This window comes from Passer domesticus, chromosome 1 (genome assembly GCF_036417665.1).
Source record: "Passer domesticus isolate bPasDom1 chromosome 1, bPasDom1.hap1, whole genome shotgun sequence".
In the NCBI taxonomy this organism is placed as follows: Eukaryota; Metazoa; Chordata; class Aves; order Passeriformes; family Passeridae; genus Passer; species Passer domesticus.
The window spans coordinates 100,676,941-100,698,036 of NC_087474.1; the positions used below are offsets into that span (position 1 = coordinate 100,676,941).

The 21,096-nt window shown below is 38.9% G+C and overlaps 1 protein-coding gene and 1 long non-coding RNA gene across 4 annotated transcripts in view; one reads left to right on the plus strand and one right to left on the minus strand.

Moving 5' to 3' along the window:
* The window catches only part of ERP44 (endoplasmic reticulum protein 44), a 46,415-nt gene extending 26,865 nt beyond the window's left edge, over window positions 1–19,550 (plus strand). For both annotated transcript variants that reach the window (XM_064431521.1, XM_064431529.1), the window contains 8 exons: window positions 3,746–3,930; window positions 4,342–4,457; window positions 8,189–8,246; window positions 9,575–9,691; window positions 13,288–13,399; window positions 13,864–14,005; window positions 16,963–17,065; window positions 18,963–19,550. In XM_064431521.1, coding sequence (XP_064287591.1) covers window positions 3,746–3,930; window positions 4,342–4,457; window positions 8,189–8,246; window positions 9,575–9,691; window positions 13,288–13,399; window positions 13,864–14,005; window positions 16,963–17,065; window positions 18,963–19,064 — 935 coding nt within the window. In that variant the 3' untranslated portion in view covers window positions 19,065–19,550. The remainder of the gene's footprint in view (window positions 1–3,745; window positions 3,931–4,341; window positions 4,458–8,188; window positions 8,247–9,574; window positions 9,692–13,287; window positions 13,400–13,863; window positions 14,006–16,962; window positions 17,066–18,962) is intronic.
* On the minus strand, window positions 13,870–17,591 carry LOC135306936 (uncharacterized). 2 transcript variants are annotated; one of them, XR_010367672.1, is made up of 3 exons: window positions 17,211–17,591; window positions 16,398–16,478; window positions 13,870–15,134 (listed from the first exon to the last, which is right to left on the minus strand). It is a non-coding gene; the product is annotated as an uncharacterized LOC135306936 (long non-coding RNA). The 2 variants fall into 2 exon arrangements; XR_010367671.1 differs by having other exon boundaries at window positions 16,398–17,591.
* Window positions 19,551–21,096: the final 1,546 nt, after the last annotated feature.

Here is a 21,096-nt window from a genome sequence, read left to right on the forward strand (position 1 = left end):
GTGTCTTGCAAATGGGAGGAGAATCATCTGAATCCAACAGTCATTGCTGTGGTCAAAGTTTCTGTTTTGTAGAAGAAAAGATGATCAAGTATGTCAGTAACTTCCTATCGTAACGAATGTGAAACTATTCTGGTAAACACTAGATTTGTGATTTAATGATTAATTCAGGAAAATACAAACGCAAGGTTTTTTCCTTTTAGGTACTTTCATATCTGTAGAAAATAAAAAGTCATAAAGTTCTAATTGGGAGACTTTTTTTTTAGGTAGGCCCTTTTCATCAGAAAATGGGCAGTGGGAATATCAGGAAATATTTTAAAATTTAATTTAGGATTTACTATAACTAATGCAATCTGTGAATGAGCTCAAACAATATTCCATGTATTTGCATTGTGTATTTCCAATTTTAAAAGGAATATAATTTTGTAGTTGCACTGCTTATGCTAACTCTACCTGTATCAAATGCCAGGGCTTAATGAAGCATTTAAGGTTTACTCTATTTGACTTTTGAATTAATTCAAACAGTTTTTCATGTACTTGCATTTTATTTTTTGTAAAAAGATGGTTTTCAAATACTTACTTGTGTAGGAGTGTCATTTCTCTGTGTTAGTTCAAATATCAGCATTTGTGGAATCTCAATGTAATTTGTAAAGATCATGCAGGTAACTGACTTATGAAATAATGTTTGAATTCAGCTTTGACAGTGGGCATTTATTGCCATTAATATTTTTACACAACTTCAGCCCTTGATGAAGATCCACATCCTTAGGTACTGCAGTCTCCATCTTGGAGAACCTGCATGACCCCCTGAATGCCCCTTCTTCAACCCTTGCATCCTCCTATAGCTGTGGAAATAACATGAGGGAAAAGTCCATGTTGGGAGACAAAGAAGTGTGGGGTTTGGTGTTCTCTTCCTGTGCAGGTCTGTAACAGGAATTGTCAATCTCAATGCGTTTCTGTGAAACCTTGACACATTGTGCTCCTTGTCCCTTATCAGACCCTGTCAAGGTTGGATCAACTCATGTACTGTTGGACCAAAGGTCCTTCTGTCAGCAGGGAAGAAGAGCAGCAAATGCCTGGCTTGCAGATGTTGTTTGTCTTCTACCAAGCAAATATTAAGTGATTTGTACTTGCCACCTGCTGTACTGGCCACCTTCTTGCAGGCAACTCTTAGGTACTTTAACTAAAACATGGTAGAGTTTAAGGGAAGAAAACATTAATCTAATATTCATTAATGTTGAATATATTGACATCCTCCATGGAGAAATCTGTATTAATTTGAAATAAAAATACTCTTCACTGAGGACATAAAATATTTTACCTTAATTTTATCTGTAATTAGTGCATTAAAAAATGCATTTCCGGGACATTTAGGAAACAAGTCAAGGCCTCTTAGTCAAAGTTGATAGGCTGAATTCTGTGCTGTTTTACAGTGATGCAAAGCTTTTTAAGAACTGGGCTAAGCTGGTGAAGCTTTGAAGTTCACATGGGAGATGTTAGAGAACATTTTGTGGAATAGACCTGGCTCTTATTCTTTTGCTATGCACATTTTTGTTTTCAGTTCTCAGACTCATCTAAGCTGTGCAACTGGTACAGAGACTGTTTTCAGTAACTAAAGCTGCAAATAGGATTAGTATTGTTCTAGCAGCAGTTGGTTTCACTGAGAGTTCTCCAGGCAGCATGGAATTCAGACTTCTCCATTCTCTTTAAAAAAGAGTAAGTGTAAGATAGAAAGCAAATCTGGTTTGTGGTAAATATACAACTGAGAAGGGACCTTTTGTCAGAGTGGATTTGTTCTCATATCATTCGTACTGTGCCACGTGTGCCCATGGACCCCATTTGGTTGCCTTCCTGCTGTGGGCAATCCAGGTCACCTGAAGGGTACCCTGTGACTTGTAAGGAGTGCATGAAAAGCAAGGATATGTGTACAGACCACACTTGCAATGCCTTCCTCTCTCTGTCAACTGAATGAAACTTCTCTGTCTCCAAAGGGTAGATCAGTCTGCTGAATTCACCACTCTGTCTTTCCTTGAGAGAGAAAAGAAGGGGAAGTGTGGTGGGTGTGGTTGACTGGAACGAGTCTCCTCAAATGGTTAAGTAGCCCAGGGAGGTGGGCATATTTGGGGGGCATTTATTGAGTTTAGGTCCAGAGATTTAGGTAAACTGCATCCCACTCTGTAAAAGAAGATCAACAATTTTCCCAGGGTCTGTGAGATTTTTTTTTTTTCTAGACTTATTTCCAGGGGAGGCATGAACAGGAGGGAATAATTAAGCCAAGCAAAGCCAAAGGAAAATGCTTGTGTAAATCTATCTGACATTACATACTTTGTCTTTATTGTTTGTTTTTATTCTTGCTTTCCTAAAAACCCAAAGTATATCTGGTTACCTCATTTCTTCAGTTCCTCCTCATAAAATTGTCAAGTTCTTTGCTGGACTTCAGCCACATCTGAAAGGGGGAAGAGCATTCAAAGTTATTAAATACTTAAAAACTTTGATTAAAGCAGTTGCTGAATATTGGAGATGCACAAACCAAATTTCTATACCGTAGCAAAGGCTGCTGTAAAAACTCAAGGCAGCTGAATCCTGCCTGCTCCATGTGCCATGAATCACTTGCTGGTTATGTGTAAGCTTCCCCATCAGTGTGTGGCTGGGAAGTAGCTATTGCAGTTTGCTGTGTCCCAATGATTTAGCAAAGTGGAGAGGGACAAAGGGGCATGTTAAGAACTCTGGTGGGGTGTGGTGAAGAACCACATTTGTGCCTAAGTAGTGTTTAAAGGGACACAGGATGCACATGTGTGGGAAACTTGTATTGCTTCTACCTAGCTTTCTTCTTCGCTGCTCTTTTCATTTTCCTGTAAAGCCTCTTTCTGTTTTTGTTCTTTTACGTTTGTCAGTCTTGTGAATAAATAAATAAATAACTGAGCTGTTAGATAAAGGTGAAGATAGCTAGTGCTCTTGTCCTAGATTAATGCCAATTAATGTTACTTTGTTATGTAAAGCTCTGTGTGGTCCAAGTCTAGAAGACTGGGCTATATATATAGATGTGAATGAAGACCTGTCTTGGAGGGAATGATGATATTGGTTGACCAGAGAGGTGTTTGCCTTAATCTAGAAACCTGGAATTTTGTGTTTGTTCAGAATCTGAACAGCTCAGAACTGGAACAGCAGTCTTCTGGCCTTCAAAGCCTTCAAAAAATACTTTGCACAGGGTTTACATTCTCAAACATTTCAGACATGACAGTTACATTTCCAGCATTGCAATTGAGATGAAAATCCTAAGTTTGAAGAAAAATAGGAGATTATTTATTTTATTAATATTTTCTCAAGTGGGTTAATTAATTGAGATTCACAAGCTTTGAAGATTCTCTTGATCTTGTTATGCTCTTAAATTTGCCTTCCTATTTGTTTGTAGGAAGTGTACTAAATGAGTATACATGACCAAGCTGAGTCTTTGCTTAACACAGATTTTGGTAATTTTTTCCTTTATGACATTCAGTACATGGGAGGAATATAGGTGTGAAGGGTTTTGGTGCTTTTGCTTTGGGGGTTTTTGGGGTGGTTGTTTTTGTGGGATTTTTTTTTTTGTTTTGGTTTGGGTTTTGTTTTTTTTTTTTTTGTCTTCTTGTTGCTTAAAGATGTAGAGCTGCTGTTTCAGAGATTCCACATACAGGCAGACATGCATGCATAAGAAACCATGTTCAGTATATATTTGTAGGGCTTTGCTTTCATTTTCTTCATTTCTTTTCAGCTGACATAGCTCAGAGGTACAGGATAAGCAAATACCCAACTCTGAAACTCTTCCGGAATGGCATGATGATGAAGAGGGAATACAGGGGCCAGAGATCTGTGACAGCAATAGCAGATTACATCAGGCAGCAGAAAAGTAACCCTATTCGGGAGGTCCAGGATTTGGAAGAAATTAGTTCCCTTGATGTAAGTGTTCAATTTTATTCCTTCTCTGGACTTTTTTTCAATGTTGAACTGTGGAATGTTTAGTACTATGTGGTTTTTTTTTAAACTGAGTGGAACACTGGATCATTTGCAGTATTACAAATTAGTTCAGTGTAGTCACGTTTAGCTGCATTCACTCCACTGCTAAGTTATTTATCTTGCTTCTGAAAATTTGAAAAGAATCATGTGTTGTATTTGACAAGATACTTTTAATATTCCTCACCAAGAAAATACTCAAAAGGATTCTTCTGAATATTGAAATGGCAAAAAAGAAATCATTTCTGCATTTACTGACTGTTGAATGAATGGCATCTCTGTATTTAATATCTGTAGGGAGTAATGACAGTTTTTGATAATGTGATGCAAGTTATAATTCAATCTTTGTTTTTACAGCGCAGCAGAAGAAATATTATTGGGTACTTTGAGCAAAAGGACTCTGATAATTACAGAACCTTTGAAAGAGTAGCGAATATTTTGCATGATGATTGTGTGTTCCTCTCTGCCTTTGGGTAAGTTTTGAAATTTCTTGATTTTGTAACTTCATTATTGAAGTTTTGTTAATGAGGTCTATATAATTTTATTAAATGGACTTCTTTATTATTTTCAGTATGGCATAACTGAAGAGACTAAACCTTAATGGATAAATACACTGAGGAGATAGAAGGACAAAACTCTTCTTAGCCTTAATGTTTGCTGTGAATTGCAACTTTTACTTTTGTTTCCTTTTTCTTTTTTTACCATTTTTTGTTAGTATAATTTAAATGTACCTGAGGAGGTTTGGGTGGGGAAATGGTAGATGTTTGTGTCCCAAAAACCTGCATTTCTTCTCTCTCTAAGGAATGTAGTTGCTAATTCATTTCCTCTTGGTGTTAGGGGAGCAGACCTTGTTCCAAAATACCTAATTTCTGTACCTGGGCCTTTTTCATGCAAGTTTTTTGTCACTGCACAGTGTAATAGCTTAGAAAGAAAATTGCATTCATAAGCTACACAGTGTAAGTCTAGAAGAAAAATCTACAGGAATTGAGATTTCTCCTTGTAGAGATTTACAGTGATATTCCAAAATATTCAGTGGAAGACAAATAGATTGGGAGTGATTCACTTTTTGAGTAGCATAATAAAATTAAAATCTAGATTAATTCTGCAGTGTTTAATGTGCCCGCACTGCCCATTAATGTGATTGTAGTGGTTTCCAGTCTACCCACAGTTGCAAAATCAGGAATTTGCGTGGGTTATGCCACATTTTATGCTGCATAGAGGTTTGTTTGTTTTTTAATTGGCTGTAGTGGAGAATAGCAGAGAAACTGAGAGGATGTATTAAGGTAGAAAATGTTTCATCTGTTTGAACAAAACCTGTTGTCAGTTCCTTCCAGTATGTCTCTAAAAATAGTCTGTGGGTGGGGATGAGTGTTTGCAAAGTGCAGGGCTGCACGTGGCTTTCCCTTCCCTCAGTCCCCAGTCAGGTACTGCTGACTGTGTAAGCAGCCCTGGCCATGACTTGTAAATCTGTGGTCTGTTGGTCTGTCAGTCTTATCCCTGGTGAGTGCCATTATCTCAAGTGTTTTCTGATGGCTGCATCCATCCTTGTTCTCAGCACAGCCACTCTGAGTTGCTATTAGAATTTTGAATTATTTTTTGCCCCTCATTCAACTTTTCAGTCTTTTCAGAAATAACTTTAAAAAAATTATTAGTAAGATAGCTCTACTTTCAACATTCACTCTCCTGTTTTTTGAGTCTGTTCATCTTTAGTTTGCTATTTGTCAATTGCCTATAATGAGAAGCAGTTTCCCACCACTCAGTGTTAGCACTTGGTTGTTGGGCACTGCTCTTGAAGTAGGTACCGTAAGGGGTTTATTTTTATTTTTTGTTCAGATATAAGCAATAAGCAGACATAGTGGAATGGATCACAGTTTGATTATTGATAACCTGCCTGTGTAAATACAGATTGCACAGCAGGTTTATCATTGTTCTTATCTCCAGACACCCATTCTCTTTCTAGCCTGGAGCTGTTAGTGTTTTAAAGTGCAGCCTTCCCAACAGCAGCCTTGGGAGCTAAATGTTTTCATCTCTCAGTAGCTGAGGCTCTTCAGCTTCCTAAAAAATTGTATGTGAAAAGACTTCCAAGGGAGATGCTGGCTACAGAACAGCGATTTTTATTCAGATTATATAGAGCAAAATTCTTCATGGGGAGCTGGCATTGATCAGTTGAACTCTTCTGACTGAGCATCCTAACTGCCCCTGGAAAGGACTTTTGGTTTTGCTATGGACAGAGTTCAACAGCTACATGGTTTGGGGAGGTTACATGAGTGGTCATGTTCAAATTTCTCTTAAGCTAAAAGAAAACAATCAATTTGACAGGAGAAACAGAGATGCTTGACTAACTTCTGTCAAGGCTGAACTGTCCCATTATGCCAAAATTATTCTGGCTTAGGTAGTTGTAACAGCTTATTTTAAAACTCTTTTAATAGTACTTAGTTGCAGATGATTTTGGTGCTTAAAACTGTTCTTAAATTAACTGGGTCTTACAGTTCTGTTAAGATCTGAAGTGACCATAGAACAAGATTATTGAAAAAAGACTTGTAAGCAGGAGGAGGTAGGTGAAGAATCTGATTAAGAGATTGTTAGAGGTAGATTTTAGAAATAGAGAGGAATGAATCTGTAATATTTGTGAACATGGAAGAGAATATTGAACAGGGGAAAAAAAGCCAAAAATGCTTTTATCTTTAAAGGCTGTGATGAACTATAAGTAATTCATGGCAAAAAGTGATAAATCTAGGAACTGTTTTAATTTTACATTAGCAAGTAAATATGGCAGGGGAGGCTGGGGGGGTTGTGTGCTTTCCAGAGATTCACCTTGTACATTACTGCTTCAAAAAAAGTCAAAATGCAAACTGAAGTGTTTCCATTTTAGTAGTTGTTTTAAAAAGGTGTATCTTCAGGCATTTGGGATTTTCACATCATGTCCTCACTTCATTTGAGTTATCTGAAAAAAAATCGTCATAGCTGCATCTGCTGGAGTGGAAGAACACAGAAGAGGACATTTTAGGTTCTACCACAGGGTTACCCTAGAGCATATATTTCATTATAGATTATCATCAGCTTAGCAAGCAGTGATTGGGCAGGTGGCTTCTATGGCTTCACTTCCTTATTCCATGAAGGCTTATTTGGGATGCAAATGGTTTACCTCAGTCATGATTGTGACTAGGAAGGCTCATTTCACATTATGGGGAGAGTCATGTTGGGAATACAGAAATGCATTTTAAAATACACATCTCTAAACTGATGGAAATACTGGTGGTATAACATAACTGATGCAAGGCACCTTTTGTATGTGATAAGAAAAGGATAATTGGATCAAAAGAAATCAATAAAACATAGGTACTTTGAGTTAAGCCTTATGATGTTTGTAGTTTTCTCAGCACTCTAAGTTGCTCAGACCCCTGGGAGATGTAGCTCATCTCGCAGTGAGGTAAATTCAGATAATTTGACTTCTCTTTCTTTTCTGTTTCCTCCATTGATGTACAGCTGCTTCTCTTACTTGAATAAGAGATGATAATTTTGGGGTACAAACTAGCAGCTTTCAGGGCACTTTGCTGTGAATTGGGGTAAAATATTCTAGAGGCAAGAGAGGAACATACCAAGGTGAGGTGGTAAGCTGAATGCCAAGGAGGAATTGTATGTCTTAGAGGTACACCCCTGCTATATCATCAGTGGCCAGAAACTGCATGCTGTGTCTTCTCTCTAGATGTGCTCTGGGGGCAAAGTGGACAGTGGGGGCTCACTTGCCCTCTGTTTTCTCATTGCTTGTGCCTGCAGAAGACCTCAAAGCCCTTTCTCTGTCAGGGTAGAGGAGATATAAATTCTTAGTGTAAACAGTGCAATAGGAGGAGTAAATGCAAACCAGAATCCACCTTCCTCTTTGGTTCCTCTTTTTTTTTTTTTTTTTTTTAATTCTTTGATGGTCTTTACCCAAAATTATCCTGGCATTTATCACTTGTCACTTTGTTGCCTTTAGTCCAGATCCTTCTTGCTGACTCCCTTAATGCCCTCTTATCCAGGCAGCCCAAGTGTCTATGGAGTCACTTTACAGTTTACTTTAAAAATTAAGGATTTTAATTCTTAAATTGTGAAGGGGTTAAAAAAAAGAAGTAAGGAAATAATAAAAAATTAAAATGTGAATTTTGGTATCTCGGTTATTTTATTTGTCTGTACCAAGACATGTTTACTGGTTGGTTTTTTGTAGGGCTATTTCAAAAGCAGAGAGATTTAGCGGAGACAATGTAATCTACAAGCCACCAGGGGTAAGTGTAACTATGTATTTTATTTTGATTGTTGTGATTATATGTGCATACAAACACATAGAGACTGTATTCACATCATTCAGTATGTTACTGCATCTCAGATACTAGTTTTATTCCATCACTAAATAGTGTGAGGAACAGGATCATGGAAATTAGTGTTTCTGAGTCAGTGAAAAAGATCAGTTTCACATGTTAACAGTTAATGCACAGAACCTAAACCGATTGTTTGAAATATCCATGTCAAAAAAATGAATATTTTTTTTTCTGAGAAACACAGTCAACACATCATGTGTATGGATACTGTGTGTTCTGTAGAACTCTGCAAAATCTGTGAAGCTGGTAGACTTTGTGTTTTTCAAAGCAAGTGACAATTACTGTATATTTTTGATGACTATTACTTAACTGTGTTGTATACCTTTGTCCACAAGGGTTAGGAGCTCATCTGTTAATTAAAAAAAAAAAAAAAAATTAACACAATTAACTATCGGTTAACAAACTGCCATAAACATAGTTTTACTGGAAAAAAAGAAGAAAATCTGCAATACTTGCTTTATAGAGACATACTGTCTAAAAATTTTCTTCTTTTTCAAATTTACTGTATGAAAAGAGCTGCTTACAAAAGAGGAAATAGATGCAAACAGACCTGAGGGGGAAGGCAGTTTCAAAGCATTTTTATTTTTTTCCAACAACAGAATTTATAAAGTTGCCTAATTTATATAGCATTTCTGAATTAAGGTGTGCTTAAGCATGGCCACAGCTTGCGAAGTCATGCTTCACTTCACGATAACCAAAATTGTAATTAAATTAAAGGATGAATTACAAGTTAAAACTACTAGCAAATAAAGGAAAATTATTATTTATTCATATCTCTTTGGCAAAGCAAATGTAAAATACCAGTTTCAAGTTCTGTAGGACATGAGGAGGGGGTTTTGATGCGTCTCTGTAGCTATCAGCATTCACTGAAGCAGCTCTGTATCTGTGTTTAGTTTAGGTCTGGAGATATTACTTCTCAGCCTAGCAGAAAGCAGAAATCTAAATAGCCCTTACTTGAAGCATCCCTAATTGGGAAACAAAATATCTCCCATTATTTATAAATTGTCTTATAAGATGGAGTTGACTGCATAAATGATCATATGTAATATTTATTTTCCATTTGTACTTTTATAACATATTTAATAGAAATCTTGCATGCACAAGGTTGAATACTGATCTAAGATTTATTTTAAATATTATATGAATATTGTTATTTTATGTTGAGTAGGTAATCTTTGTAGGTAGCAATGTCATTTTTACTGTTTTTTATCCTACCATATTTTTCTTTTCAACAGGAAAATGCTCCAGATATGGTGTATTTAGGCTCACTAACCAATTTTGATTTGATTTATGCATGGACACAAGATAAATGTGTACCACTAGTTCGAGAAATCACATTTGAAAATGGGGAGGTAAGACTTTTTCTACTATTCTGTGTTTTGGGTTTCTTTCTTAAAACCAGAATGTCTCTTTCAAGGTCCCTAATCCAGATCAAAGTACTTTGTGTGTTTTGTTTCAGACAGAAAATGGTTGTCAGATAATGTCTTTTCATTCTTTAGGAGCTTTTTGGTTACTCTTGAAATTCACTGGAGGCAGATCTGTAGTAGTTTCATACACTACCAAAGTAAGAAGTTATAATTACAGAACTGTTAAGGTTGGGACAAACATCTAAGATCATTGAGTCCAGCAGTTAACCCAGCACCACTGTGTTCAACACTAAACCTTGTCCCCAGGTGCCACATCCACATGGTTTTTCGAGCACTTCCAGGAATGGTGTTTCTACCACTTCCCTGAGCAGTCTGTTCCAGTGCTTCATAACCCTTTCAGTGAAGAAGTTTTTCCCCATATCCAATCTAAGCCTGTCCTGGTGCAACTTGAGGTCATTTCCTCTTCTCCTGTCACTTGTTCCCTGGGAGAAGAGGCCAAACCCGCCGGCTACACCCTCATTGAGGCAGTAGTAGAGAGCAATAGGGTCTCCCCTGAGCCTCCTTTTTCCCAGGCTAAACATCCCCAGCTCCCTCCCACTGATGTTAATATGAGTGGCAGAAAAATATTACTGTATTAACCACTTGCAAAGCATTATCTAATAAATAAGCATATTAAATGGTGGCTGACCATGGAATATTCTGGGAGTGTAATGAAAACTGTGTGGGGTTTTTATTTTCAATCTGTGTTAAAGCACTGGTAGCTTAATCTTTTTCATGTCATGTGTTCTTTCTCATGCTTTTCTTCTTTTGCTGCAATTTGTCAGGTGGAATTTAGGAGTTTGTTTTTAAACATCTTTTCTTCTCATTATTTCTTTTAAGGCTTTTTTGTTTTCTTTTGTAACTTATTTTTCTTTTGTCCATATCCAACTCCATGTTTTATTTTGTTCTTTGTAAAATAAATAACAGGAAAAAAGTGCTTAGAAAATTATCAAGTTTGTAGCATCTCAAAAGGACTATTTGTACATGGGTACAGAATCTGTTAGAAAATCTGCCAAGGTGTGTCACAATTATGTTGTCCATATTGGATGAGAAACCAGAGAATCAGTCATGATTCATGGACAGTTTGCACACTTAATTATTTTATCCTGAATCTGCTGTTCTGGGCATGCAGTACTTCAGGTTTCATGGCAGAGGGAAGGACAGGGTGGTTTTTCTTAAGCCATGTTTATTGACTGTTTTCTAGTCAATCCTGCCAGCTTTTATTGGAAAGTTCTGATAGTTAACAAATCTTAATTCTTCATTTGCAACTCAGTATGTGAAAGATGCCACATGTTAGCATCTTTAGAAGTGTGTGGTAGATTTTCAGTGTACTTTTTCATGGTGAAACAGGATTCTGAGCCTTGGATGCCAAGGTTCATCACTGTTAGCTTGTACCACATTCTGTTGTGGTTTCTCTGGCTGTTCCCTTAACCCTTGATTCCTGTTTGCTTAAGCAGATAGTTACAATTGCAATGTGATATTTTGCCTGGCAAAGTTTGTTTAAAAATTTCAGTGTTGCTGGTACCCAAACAAATTTAAACATGCCAAAACTGAGATATTTCTGCATGCTGAGACTGTACAGTTATTTAAATGGGCTCATATTTTATTACAAGATAAAAATACGAAGTGCTGTGACTGTCAAACTGTATTGATGGCACTAGAATACACTTTAAACATGGAGTAATTGAGATCTGAAGCAGGGTCTTCTGCTCAAGGACTGCCCATTTGAGACAGTTCCTATGCTTGCCTGGCAGAGGCTGTTGGGATCAGGATATCATTCAGAAGAAATCCCTGTTTAACCTGGAGTCAGGTTGTGTAGTTCTCTGTTAAATGGATCCATTGAACCTGTGTTGTCCGACGGTGGTGCTGAACTGTGAGGTTTGGAACCAGTAAGACGCTTCTCAAAGGCACACAGAAGTGATGTGGGAAGCTGAGATCTAATGGAAAGTCTTGTGATTTTCTTAGTGCCAAAAAACACAGTAGCTTTAGGGAGCTTCCACTTGTCCTTCCTGGTTAGTGAGACATGATGTGAAAGCTGGAACAGCATAGGAAACAAAGGGAGATACCTTACAGAAGAGCTAAAATTAGCAAGGTTCACGCCAGCTGTTCTTACAGCCTGTTTGGGAATGAGTTGTTCTTGTGAATGTAACTTGCTAAGGTTGTCATTTTAGCTGCTTGCAACAAGAAAAGACCTTAGAGCCAGAATACCAAGCTGCTTAGGACTTTTCCCTCTGGAAATGTACTTGCTGAAGTGAGAGAAATGGAACCATAATTATAGTGGTACAAAACAGACTTTTTCCCATCCTGTAGTAGGAGAGGAGGCTGAGTCCCAGCTGAATGTGTGTGTGTAAAAATGAGAATGAGCAAATATGATTAGTTGTTGTTTTAGGGATTGGATTTCAAGAGCACTGAAGTTGTGAGGATCTCTGCAGACTTCTGTTTAAAAGACCGTGCTTCAACTTACCTGATGGGCTTGGTTGAAGGGAGAGCAAGAGCCATTTCTTGTACCCTGTGTAACTGGCTGCCTACTGATAGGGAAGGTCCTTCCTTCAACTTACTGCAAATTGAAGATATCTGAAAAAACCCTTCTGTTTGGTAGCAGGATAAGCCACTGCTGTCTTTCCCAAAAAGCACAGTTTTTATGCTGATGTAGGCTAGAATCAAAGCAATAGCAGCACTTGCTTGTTATACCAGTTGTGCAAATGAAAGATAGACAACTGTAGGCATTTCTTAGAAGAGAAATGATTATTTCTTCAATCAGGCCGTAGTGAGTTGAGCTGACAAAAATCACTTTTGGAGCAAGCAAATGTTTGTGTTTTGTTTGTGTAAAAGAAAAATCCTGAATAAGTTATTCAAGGCAATCCTGTACGTATCTGTATTTATAATCCTGTCTGTGGGCAGAGGTCTTTAAAGGGCATTGGGCTGCAAGAACAGATTCATATGAGGAACTAAAAGTTTGCCTGTCCAGCAAAGAATGACCAGTCAGGACACAGTTACTGGCAAGAGAGCAGTACTTGATCATAACTGCTCTGGCTGTGTCATGTTTTTCTCTTTTTTAGTGAGGAGGGAATAGAGTTATTCAAAGACACTTGCTGTGTTATGCTGAGAAAGCACCAGTTTACTATGTAAATAAGCTAGACCTGGGTTCTAGAGTACACCCTCAGCCTCTTGTAGCATTTAACAACCATGGTGCTCAGGCCTTATTGTGGTTTCTTTGGAGCTGCTGTGTTTCCTCAGAATCAGGTTATTTCTTTTGCACAAGTGTTCCAGTGAAAGTGTATCCCTTCCCAAAATGCTGATCATGACTTGCTCTCATCCTTTATCTGTTATATATGATAAGAGGGAGGAAACATGGTTAACTGTATCAATCAGGTGTCTTAGAGGAAGGATCAACAGTTAATATCTTTAGTCTTGCTTTTTTGCCTGTTTTGAAAGTGGAGATCTCACTGAATTTGAAAATTGTTGGAATCACTTAATTTGGTACCCTTAAGAAGGGCAGAAAGAGGGAGACAAAATGAATTTGTCCTTTGTTTTCTGTGCAGGAACTGACAGAAGAAGGACTTCCTTTTCTCATACTTTTCCACATGAAAGATGACTTGGAGAGTTTAGAGAAATTCCAACAGGAGGTTGCACGGCAGTTAATAGGTGAAAAAGGTGTGTAATAATTCCCACTAATTCTTAGGTTTACTGGTATAATTTTTTTCAGACAGCTCAGTGGAGTGGAAGCAAAGGCCAAACAGAATTGTAGCTTTCACGCTCTTGAGACTGTAGGGCTTGATGCATTTTTGACAGTGAGGACCAATTCCTCTGGAAATTATTAAAATAGATGCACAATTTATTAGTGAGTAACTTTCAGAAATCCTTCTTGTCTGAATGATTTAACGAATTTTGAGAGGGCATTAAACAAAGCTTCACTTTGTAATATGGAAAAAACCCACTTTAAGAAAATCTATTATTTTGGTGGTGTTGCTTATTTAGACCTATTTTCAGGTTTTGCATGTTATATCTATCTAATATCTCCACCTTTGTAATATTTAGGAAAGTGGTTTCAAGTGGGTTTCAAGACAATACTACTAAAAACATCCTAACATGGGTTTTTGTCTGCTCACAATGTTAAGGTACAATAAACTTCCTCCACGCTGACTGTGACAAATTCAGGCATCCACTTCTCCACATTCAGAAGACTCCAGCAGACTGCCCTGTCATTGCCATTGATAGCTTCAGGCACATGTATGTCTTTCCAGACTTCAGTGACTTGTCGTAAGTATTTTTCTTGGTGCATTTTAATTTGAGAAGAACAAGTGAAAAGGCTCCTACTTTAATCAGTACTGTGGTAGGAAGATGAGTAAATCTGGGGTTGCTAAGGCTGCCTCTGTGTGATTTAATGTCAGAGCCTTATTGAGCTGACATTGAAGTCATTGTTTAAATGGATTTGTACTACTTTATGCAAGAAAATAATCTCATATGAAGTTCTTAGATGCTGGTCTTCTTTTCCTTCACAGTTTGGCTATTTTCTATCATGGTTAGGCATTTGGAGCCTGGCATGGCATTCTTATTAGTGATCTAGATATCTCAACTATAAAAGATTAAAAATACTGCATGGAATGTGAAGTACTGTGTTATTCAGGGATTACTGTAAAAAGCAGCATGTAATAATTCCCAGCCTGCAGGTTTGGGTTTTCCTGCAGTGCAATTCTAGCCTTCCTGCATTAGTCTACACCTGGAAAATTGGCAAAGAAATAGTTGTGTGGGTTTGTGAAATTTTCCATGTGCTACTTGGAAAATGGGCAATCACTGGCATGTTTATCTGGATAAAATACATGACAGCAACGTACCAGGGTGCTTGGGTGAAATTCTGCTGTGATAACCCTTGTTACCTCAGCCTGACCATGGTGCATGGCCTTGGAAGCAGATGTTCTGTCTGGCATGGGTCAGTCAAGAATGAAGATGTGTGGATGTCCTCTTCAGGAGCTTTCAGCCTGAGACAAGTGCTCTTTGTTTTCTGGTTGGGTGTTAAAAACACCTCCAGTTTCTGTCTCAAAGGAGGCAGCTGCACATACACTGCCTGCTAACCCTGGTTAGATGTCTAGGCTGGGTATTTAATTTTTGTCAAGGATTCAAAGCTCAGACTTAGCATGCAATGTGAATGTAATATCATGCTATTCCAGGAGACATTTTTCTACCTGAGATACTGACATCTGGGAGGAGAGTTCAAACTTAGCTTCTTTCTGCAATTCTCCACAGCCTTATCTCTAAAATTTTGTCTCTCTTTGATGTATCTTGAATAGTGCTTTTCAAATATCTGAAGCTCTGTGTGTTGAAATTCTTGATAAGTGACTATTTTTCTTCCTGTGTTTCTGTTACTTTGGAAGACTGTATTCGCTGCACACTGTAGCAAAAAAATAGGATATTTGCATTTTAAAATCACTCTTTTTATTGGCACTTTTTAAACAGCCCTAAAACAAATTAACATCTCACAGAGAGGTAGTAGAGATGTTTAGTTTAGACTTTGATGTTATGTTTCTTAAATGTTCAGTTTCTGTGAAACACTGTCAGAATAATGAGAGCTACTTGCTTGACATGTACCAGTTGTCACTTACAAATGAAGCTGAAAGAGAGATGTCAGGATTGTTGACAGTTGCCTAATGATAAATAATGACTCAACCTTACTCTAGGACGTTGAGCTGGTACATAGAAATAGCAAAACACAGTTTGGGAACAAGAGCTTGGAGCTCCTGGGAAGATACTATTTTGTGTATATGGGGTTTGGATGGTTTTGTTGTTTCTTGGGTGGTTTTGTATGGTGGTTTTATTTCTTAATAAGTAAAATCTTAATTCTGAGACTTTTCATCTACCACTTCAGGAACTTTCTGGACCCTTTCATAAACTGGCCCTGAACGGTCTCTTGTGACCTCAGTGCTGCCAGCAGCCAATAGGGTTTGGATATGGCACTTTCAGAGCTGGCCCACTAAAAGATTTCCTCTCTCTTTAGGGAGCTCATTGTCTTTTCAGAGAATAGGCACTTGGCAGGCAAATGAGACCATCACTATTTTATCCTCATCTGTTGGCCACCTGGCCCTATTCATCCTGCTGTTCCAGGCTGGAAATGATAGCAGGGAGTGTCCAACAGATGGGCTGTAGCTTCTCAGCAAGAACAGGCTGAGCTACACGAGGCTGCAGGCACCGAGTCCCTTTGCTGCATTAGGAGAGGAGAATGTCTTCAGCAATGTGCTGCCCTAGAACAGGGCAGGAGTCCAAGGAAAAGCAGGGAGCAATAAGTCTGCTATCCCTATAGCCAGACTGGAATGAACCCCTTTTTCTCCATTGGTACTAATTCATGATCTCATCTGGGTTGGGAAGAGGCCCCTTAAAGTACCAGTGTAATTCTGATTGGTTACAGACATTGCTGTAATGATGCCCTCTGAATCAGTATTTGCTGCATTTTATCCATCACCATCTTACTGAACATCACCACTTACTGATGATCTTGTATATTGCTGATAGTTTGTCTGACCACATTTTCTTCCTCTTTCCTAAACGTAATTAGTTTCATGAAAGACTCCCTACAAAACCTGTGTCCATTCACACATTACCTTTAAATTTCATGCATAGTGCCCACACTATAGTTTTTTATGTCATCTTCAATACTTACTAGATTAACTCTTCACTTTGAGATTTTTAGTCAACTTGACATTTCACAAATAAAACTGGATGCTGTAGTTTAGCACGTTTGCTGTGGGTGACAGTAGATGATCTCAGATTAGATTTACATTGATATCCTCTTAGTGCTTATCTGTGGTGTGTGTGCAGTTGCTGAGGCAGTAGAGAGCCTTTCAAAGATGTTTTGTCAATAGTGCTCCCCAAGTGTCATTTGTATCTGTAAACTGTGCATTTGGAACCTGCTGTTCCCTCTTACATTATGGTTAGTGGGGAGCTGAAGGGAGTTCACAATGAAGTTATTGGCTGGTACAGCTCTGTGGGAGTTATTGAAAAGATGAAATACTTGCTGTGTTCTCAAGAGACAGTGGAAAGAAAAAGAAGCTGGTGGGAGATCTTAGCAAATCATGTGGCTCCCTGTGCTCTATTAATCACCTAAAAGTAGGCATAGTGTGCTAGATAAACAGAAGTTGGCTACTCTAAGCAGTGTACTTTAAATCTCTTGTGTTTGGACTTAACTTGTAATAGACATGTGGATGTTTCTGTTGAATTTATTCCAGAGTTCCAGGTAAACTGAAGCAATTTGTACTAGACTTGCATTCTGGAAAACTGCATAGAGAGTTTCATCATGGCCCTGATCCAACTGACGTAGCACCTGGTCAGGTAAGGTTACAACAAATGCATTTCATTTGGCCATTAGTAAAGACCTTTTTATTATTCTTTGTCAGAGCTGTACCTTCTAGTATTTTTGTACTTTCAACTTCTGTCTTTTGAAAGAGAAAATCTATTAACAGAAGCATAACATTACCACTTTTGCTTGGCTCCTTAACCTTCTTTGGGTAAAGGCGGGGAGTATTAGGGATAATATGGTACCTATTTGCCCTGAATAAGGGAAGAGTATGAGAATATTTATTTTCTCCACTGAAACAGGAGATCTTGGGCTTGATGACTGTTCTGACTTCACAGAGCTGCTCTTAGGTTCTCCTGTGACTTCAATGCAAAAGCTGATAATCCATCTTAGTTAATGCGGTTGACAAACAGCATTAGCAGTGCTCACAGGCTGCACTTGTCAGTTTGATTTCCTCATGGTTCTACTCAAAGCATGTCATGTTATGTAATTACATGGCTGGAAGTCACTTCTGGGATCTGTTCAGGAACACAACTACTAGATCCTTCTCCAGACAAAAGTCAGAAGCTCCCCAGTGTCAAAGAAGAAAGGACATGACCAGCCCAAATTCCCTCTGCTCATCACAGTTTTCTAACGGTGTCCTGATCAGCCTTGTGTCTTCTCAATACTCCACTCAGCCCACATGCTTGGGGTCCTGCTGAAAAGTGCAAATTTAACTGTCAGGGAACATTTTCTCTACGCTGGGCATGCTCCAAAGAAAGAACAGTTTTTAAACTGTTCTTTCAAGGTATACATTGTGTTGTCCAGGGCTCAGAGGCCACTTTGGTCCCAGAGAAGCCCTGGTGCCTTTTTGTATGGGAACCTCATGGCTGAGGGACAGAAACTATTTATAGCTACAGGCTCCTTTTCCTGCTCATCTCTGGGATGTGGTAAGGATGGCACTGCTCTAAGTTGATTGAGTGCAGCCTCCTGTTGCCCTGCTCAAAAGATTTAAAAGTGTGAAAGCCCTGGAGGGCTTGCCTTGGCCGGGAGAATGACTGCTTTTGAATGTTGTCATGACTGGCTGTGAAAACACGTGGGCTGAATTGTCTCAGCAGCAATTCATTTGACTCGTACTTCCCTGTGTTTCTCAGAAATTCATTGAGCAACCAGAATTCAGGTCATCAGGAGGAGGGGCAGAAATGAGGGCTGGAGACTGAGGCATAGGCACTTGCCCTGAGGAGGAGGCTTGGCCAGGGAAGGAGGAAGCCTGTGGAGTCCCTGGATCCTGCTGCCTGCCCGTCTGGGCACAGGCACAGGACCCAGAGCTGCAGGCTTGCTCTTGCCTCATTTCTGCCTTGAAAAATGGACAGAAAACCTGAGATGTTTACATTCCCATCCCTGTATGGCATCCTGCCATCTTGTGGAAGATGTGGACGCAATGGAAATAAATATTGGCCTTCACTAAACTGTGGTGGGTCACCTATGCCCCTTGAATTGCATGTATTTTTGTATGGGGTGTTTTCTTTTAGTTTCCATGGAAAAGTAATTCTAAAATACTTTTGCAGTGAAGTCACTTTTGCCCTGGTATATCTCATAAAACACATTCAGATAAATCTAGAATCACCCAAAGCAAGTGGTGGATTCAAGCAAATACACAGTGAGGTACATTTGAAATACTTCTGTGTGATTGTACAGAAACTCATGTGATGGCCATTGCCCTTGAGATGTTACAACAAGAGGAATATCCTTAACTGGAATTGCTTAATTAATATGTGTGTGTGTCTATGTTCCACCTACTTGGGAGTCAGAACATATCGTCCAAAAAAAACCCAAACTCAATTTATGAGGATGCTGCACATTTCTGCATTCCCATAATGCTGGAAATTTATTTAATGGAGATGAATGATTATTAGTCCAACAAACAATTTTACTGTTTGTTCTGTTTTTCAGCCAATTCAGGATTTAGCAAGCAGCCCACCAGAGAGCTCATTCCAGAAACTGGCACCCAGTGAACATAGGTACACCTTATTGAGGGAAAAAGATGAACTTTAAAAAACTTGAAATAATCTTGCAAGCCTTTCAGACAGCAGCATTGACTTCTGTGTGGTGGAAATAGTAAACCTATATTTTCATAATTCTATGTGTATTTTTATTTTGAATAAACTGAAAAATAATTTTTTTCTCCCCAGGCTTGTAAATACATTTGTTTGGTGGGTCATTCTGTACAGCATCTTTCAAACAGTACATTCTTAATGCTATAGTAAAATATCAGAGACCCATCCAGACTCTTGATCTAACTCTGTAAAACTTTTATAATCCAAATGAAGGTATCCTTGCCAGAGACATGCTGTTAACTTGCACTATCCCATGAAATAGGACTTTTGGGTTGTTTTCTGTGTAACCTTGGTAGTATGTGCTTTTTCTTCTTCTGTGAACAGCTATCCTGGTAATCTATTTCTTTGTCACATTTTTCTCCAACTTAAGAGGGTCTTCTATTCTGGATACTTGGGAGGGGAATAAATTAAAAGTTTTACAGAATCTTGTGTGGTGCTTTACTGGCTGTAAATATCTAAGCAATTAAACAATCTGGAATATTAAAATACCAAGTGAGGAGAGGAAAAGTTCTGATTATAATGGCTGTATTTTGAATGAAGGGGCTGTACTGCTCTGATTTCCTGGAACTAAGATTGTTATGCTGCCCACATGGTTGTGGTAAAAGGACAGGAATGTTAAAAACCTTTCAAAATCAGACAGGACTAGGACTGGACTGGCATCTGAGTTTGTCAGTCCTAGATTTATATCTGTATGTATGTTACCATCAGTCTCTGGGTATTTTGTTTTTTTTTTCCTTCTGGGTCCCTTCCTGGCACTGTTCAAACAACCACTGCAAATTTTCTGTTAGTCTCTTTGCCTGGCTTGTGCCTTACTTATTGTGTAGTCTTTGAATTCTGCTCTGAAGAAGGAATTGCCATTTTCCTTGTGGCATTCTGTTATGGGCTTTTCTCAATGAACCTTCAAGCTGCTGGGTGGGAACACACAGTAGCTGAGATGGCAGAGTATCTCTTGATTTGTGCTGCATTGTGGAGATTACTGGATTTGTACACTTACTGCACAGACTGTAGGTCTGTGACTTGGGCCCCAGGGTTCAGTGTCCTTGGAAGCAAGTTTGTTCTCTGGACAGCTGCAACACTGGGTTCAGGCTTACTTAGGGAAGTGCCCCAACCTCTGCAGTCACTGCTCAGGACCATTTTGCCTCTCACTGGCTCAGTTACTGACAGAGGACTTGCATGGTCCTGTGCAGCTGGCAAAAGCTGATCCCATGATAGGCTCCTGACTGCCCCTGCAGCACCAGGCACAGCAGATTTCTAGGGACAGAGCATTTCTGAGGACAGAGTTGCTGGTACTACACTAAGCTACAGCCGACTAAGCAGCTGCAGAGTTGGGAGCTAAAGCAGTATTGCAAAGCTTTATTTACAGCTATACTTTTTTGTTGGTTTTATGAATCTGTATTTTGGAGTGTGCATAAAATGATTGAAAGCCAGGTCTTCTCCTGCCCCATTCTCCATCTCGTCACAAATCTAGCATTTCTGGCAGCTGAGTCAGGCTGCTTTCCAGCTGAAATCAAAAGATGTGAGCAGGGTGTGGTTTTAAGGCTGACACTTATTTTCTGCAGGTTGTGTTATGCAACTTCTGGAGGAGTTCTGGCACCTGAAATTTTAGTCAATTCTTATATGATACCAGCAAGTACTTACCTTACTCCTCTGAGGTTCCTATTTTTCCTTGAGATTCTTGGAGGAATGAGATTTATAATTACTGTTTGCTGGAAGATATCTGAACTTCTCTTTCTGAAGAGAGCTGGGCGTCATCCACCCACCAGTCCACTGGCTGGTGCTTTCAGCTAGGAAGTGAAAGAGATGAACTCCCTCTGCCCTTCCTTAATTCAAGTTTGCTTTTGAGGGTAAGGACTTGCTGCCAGAGCTTTGGCATCCCCAGCACCAGGCTGAGAGTTAGATGTAACAGTTTTATGACAGTTACATGCTCAAGTGATTTTGGTGTGCACTCCAGTGGAGTTGGTCCTGATTCT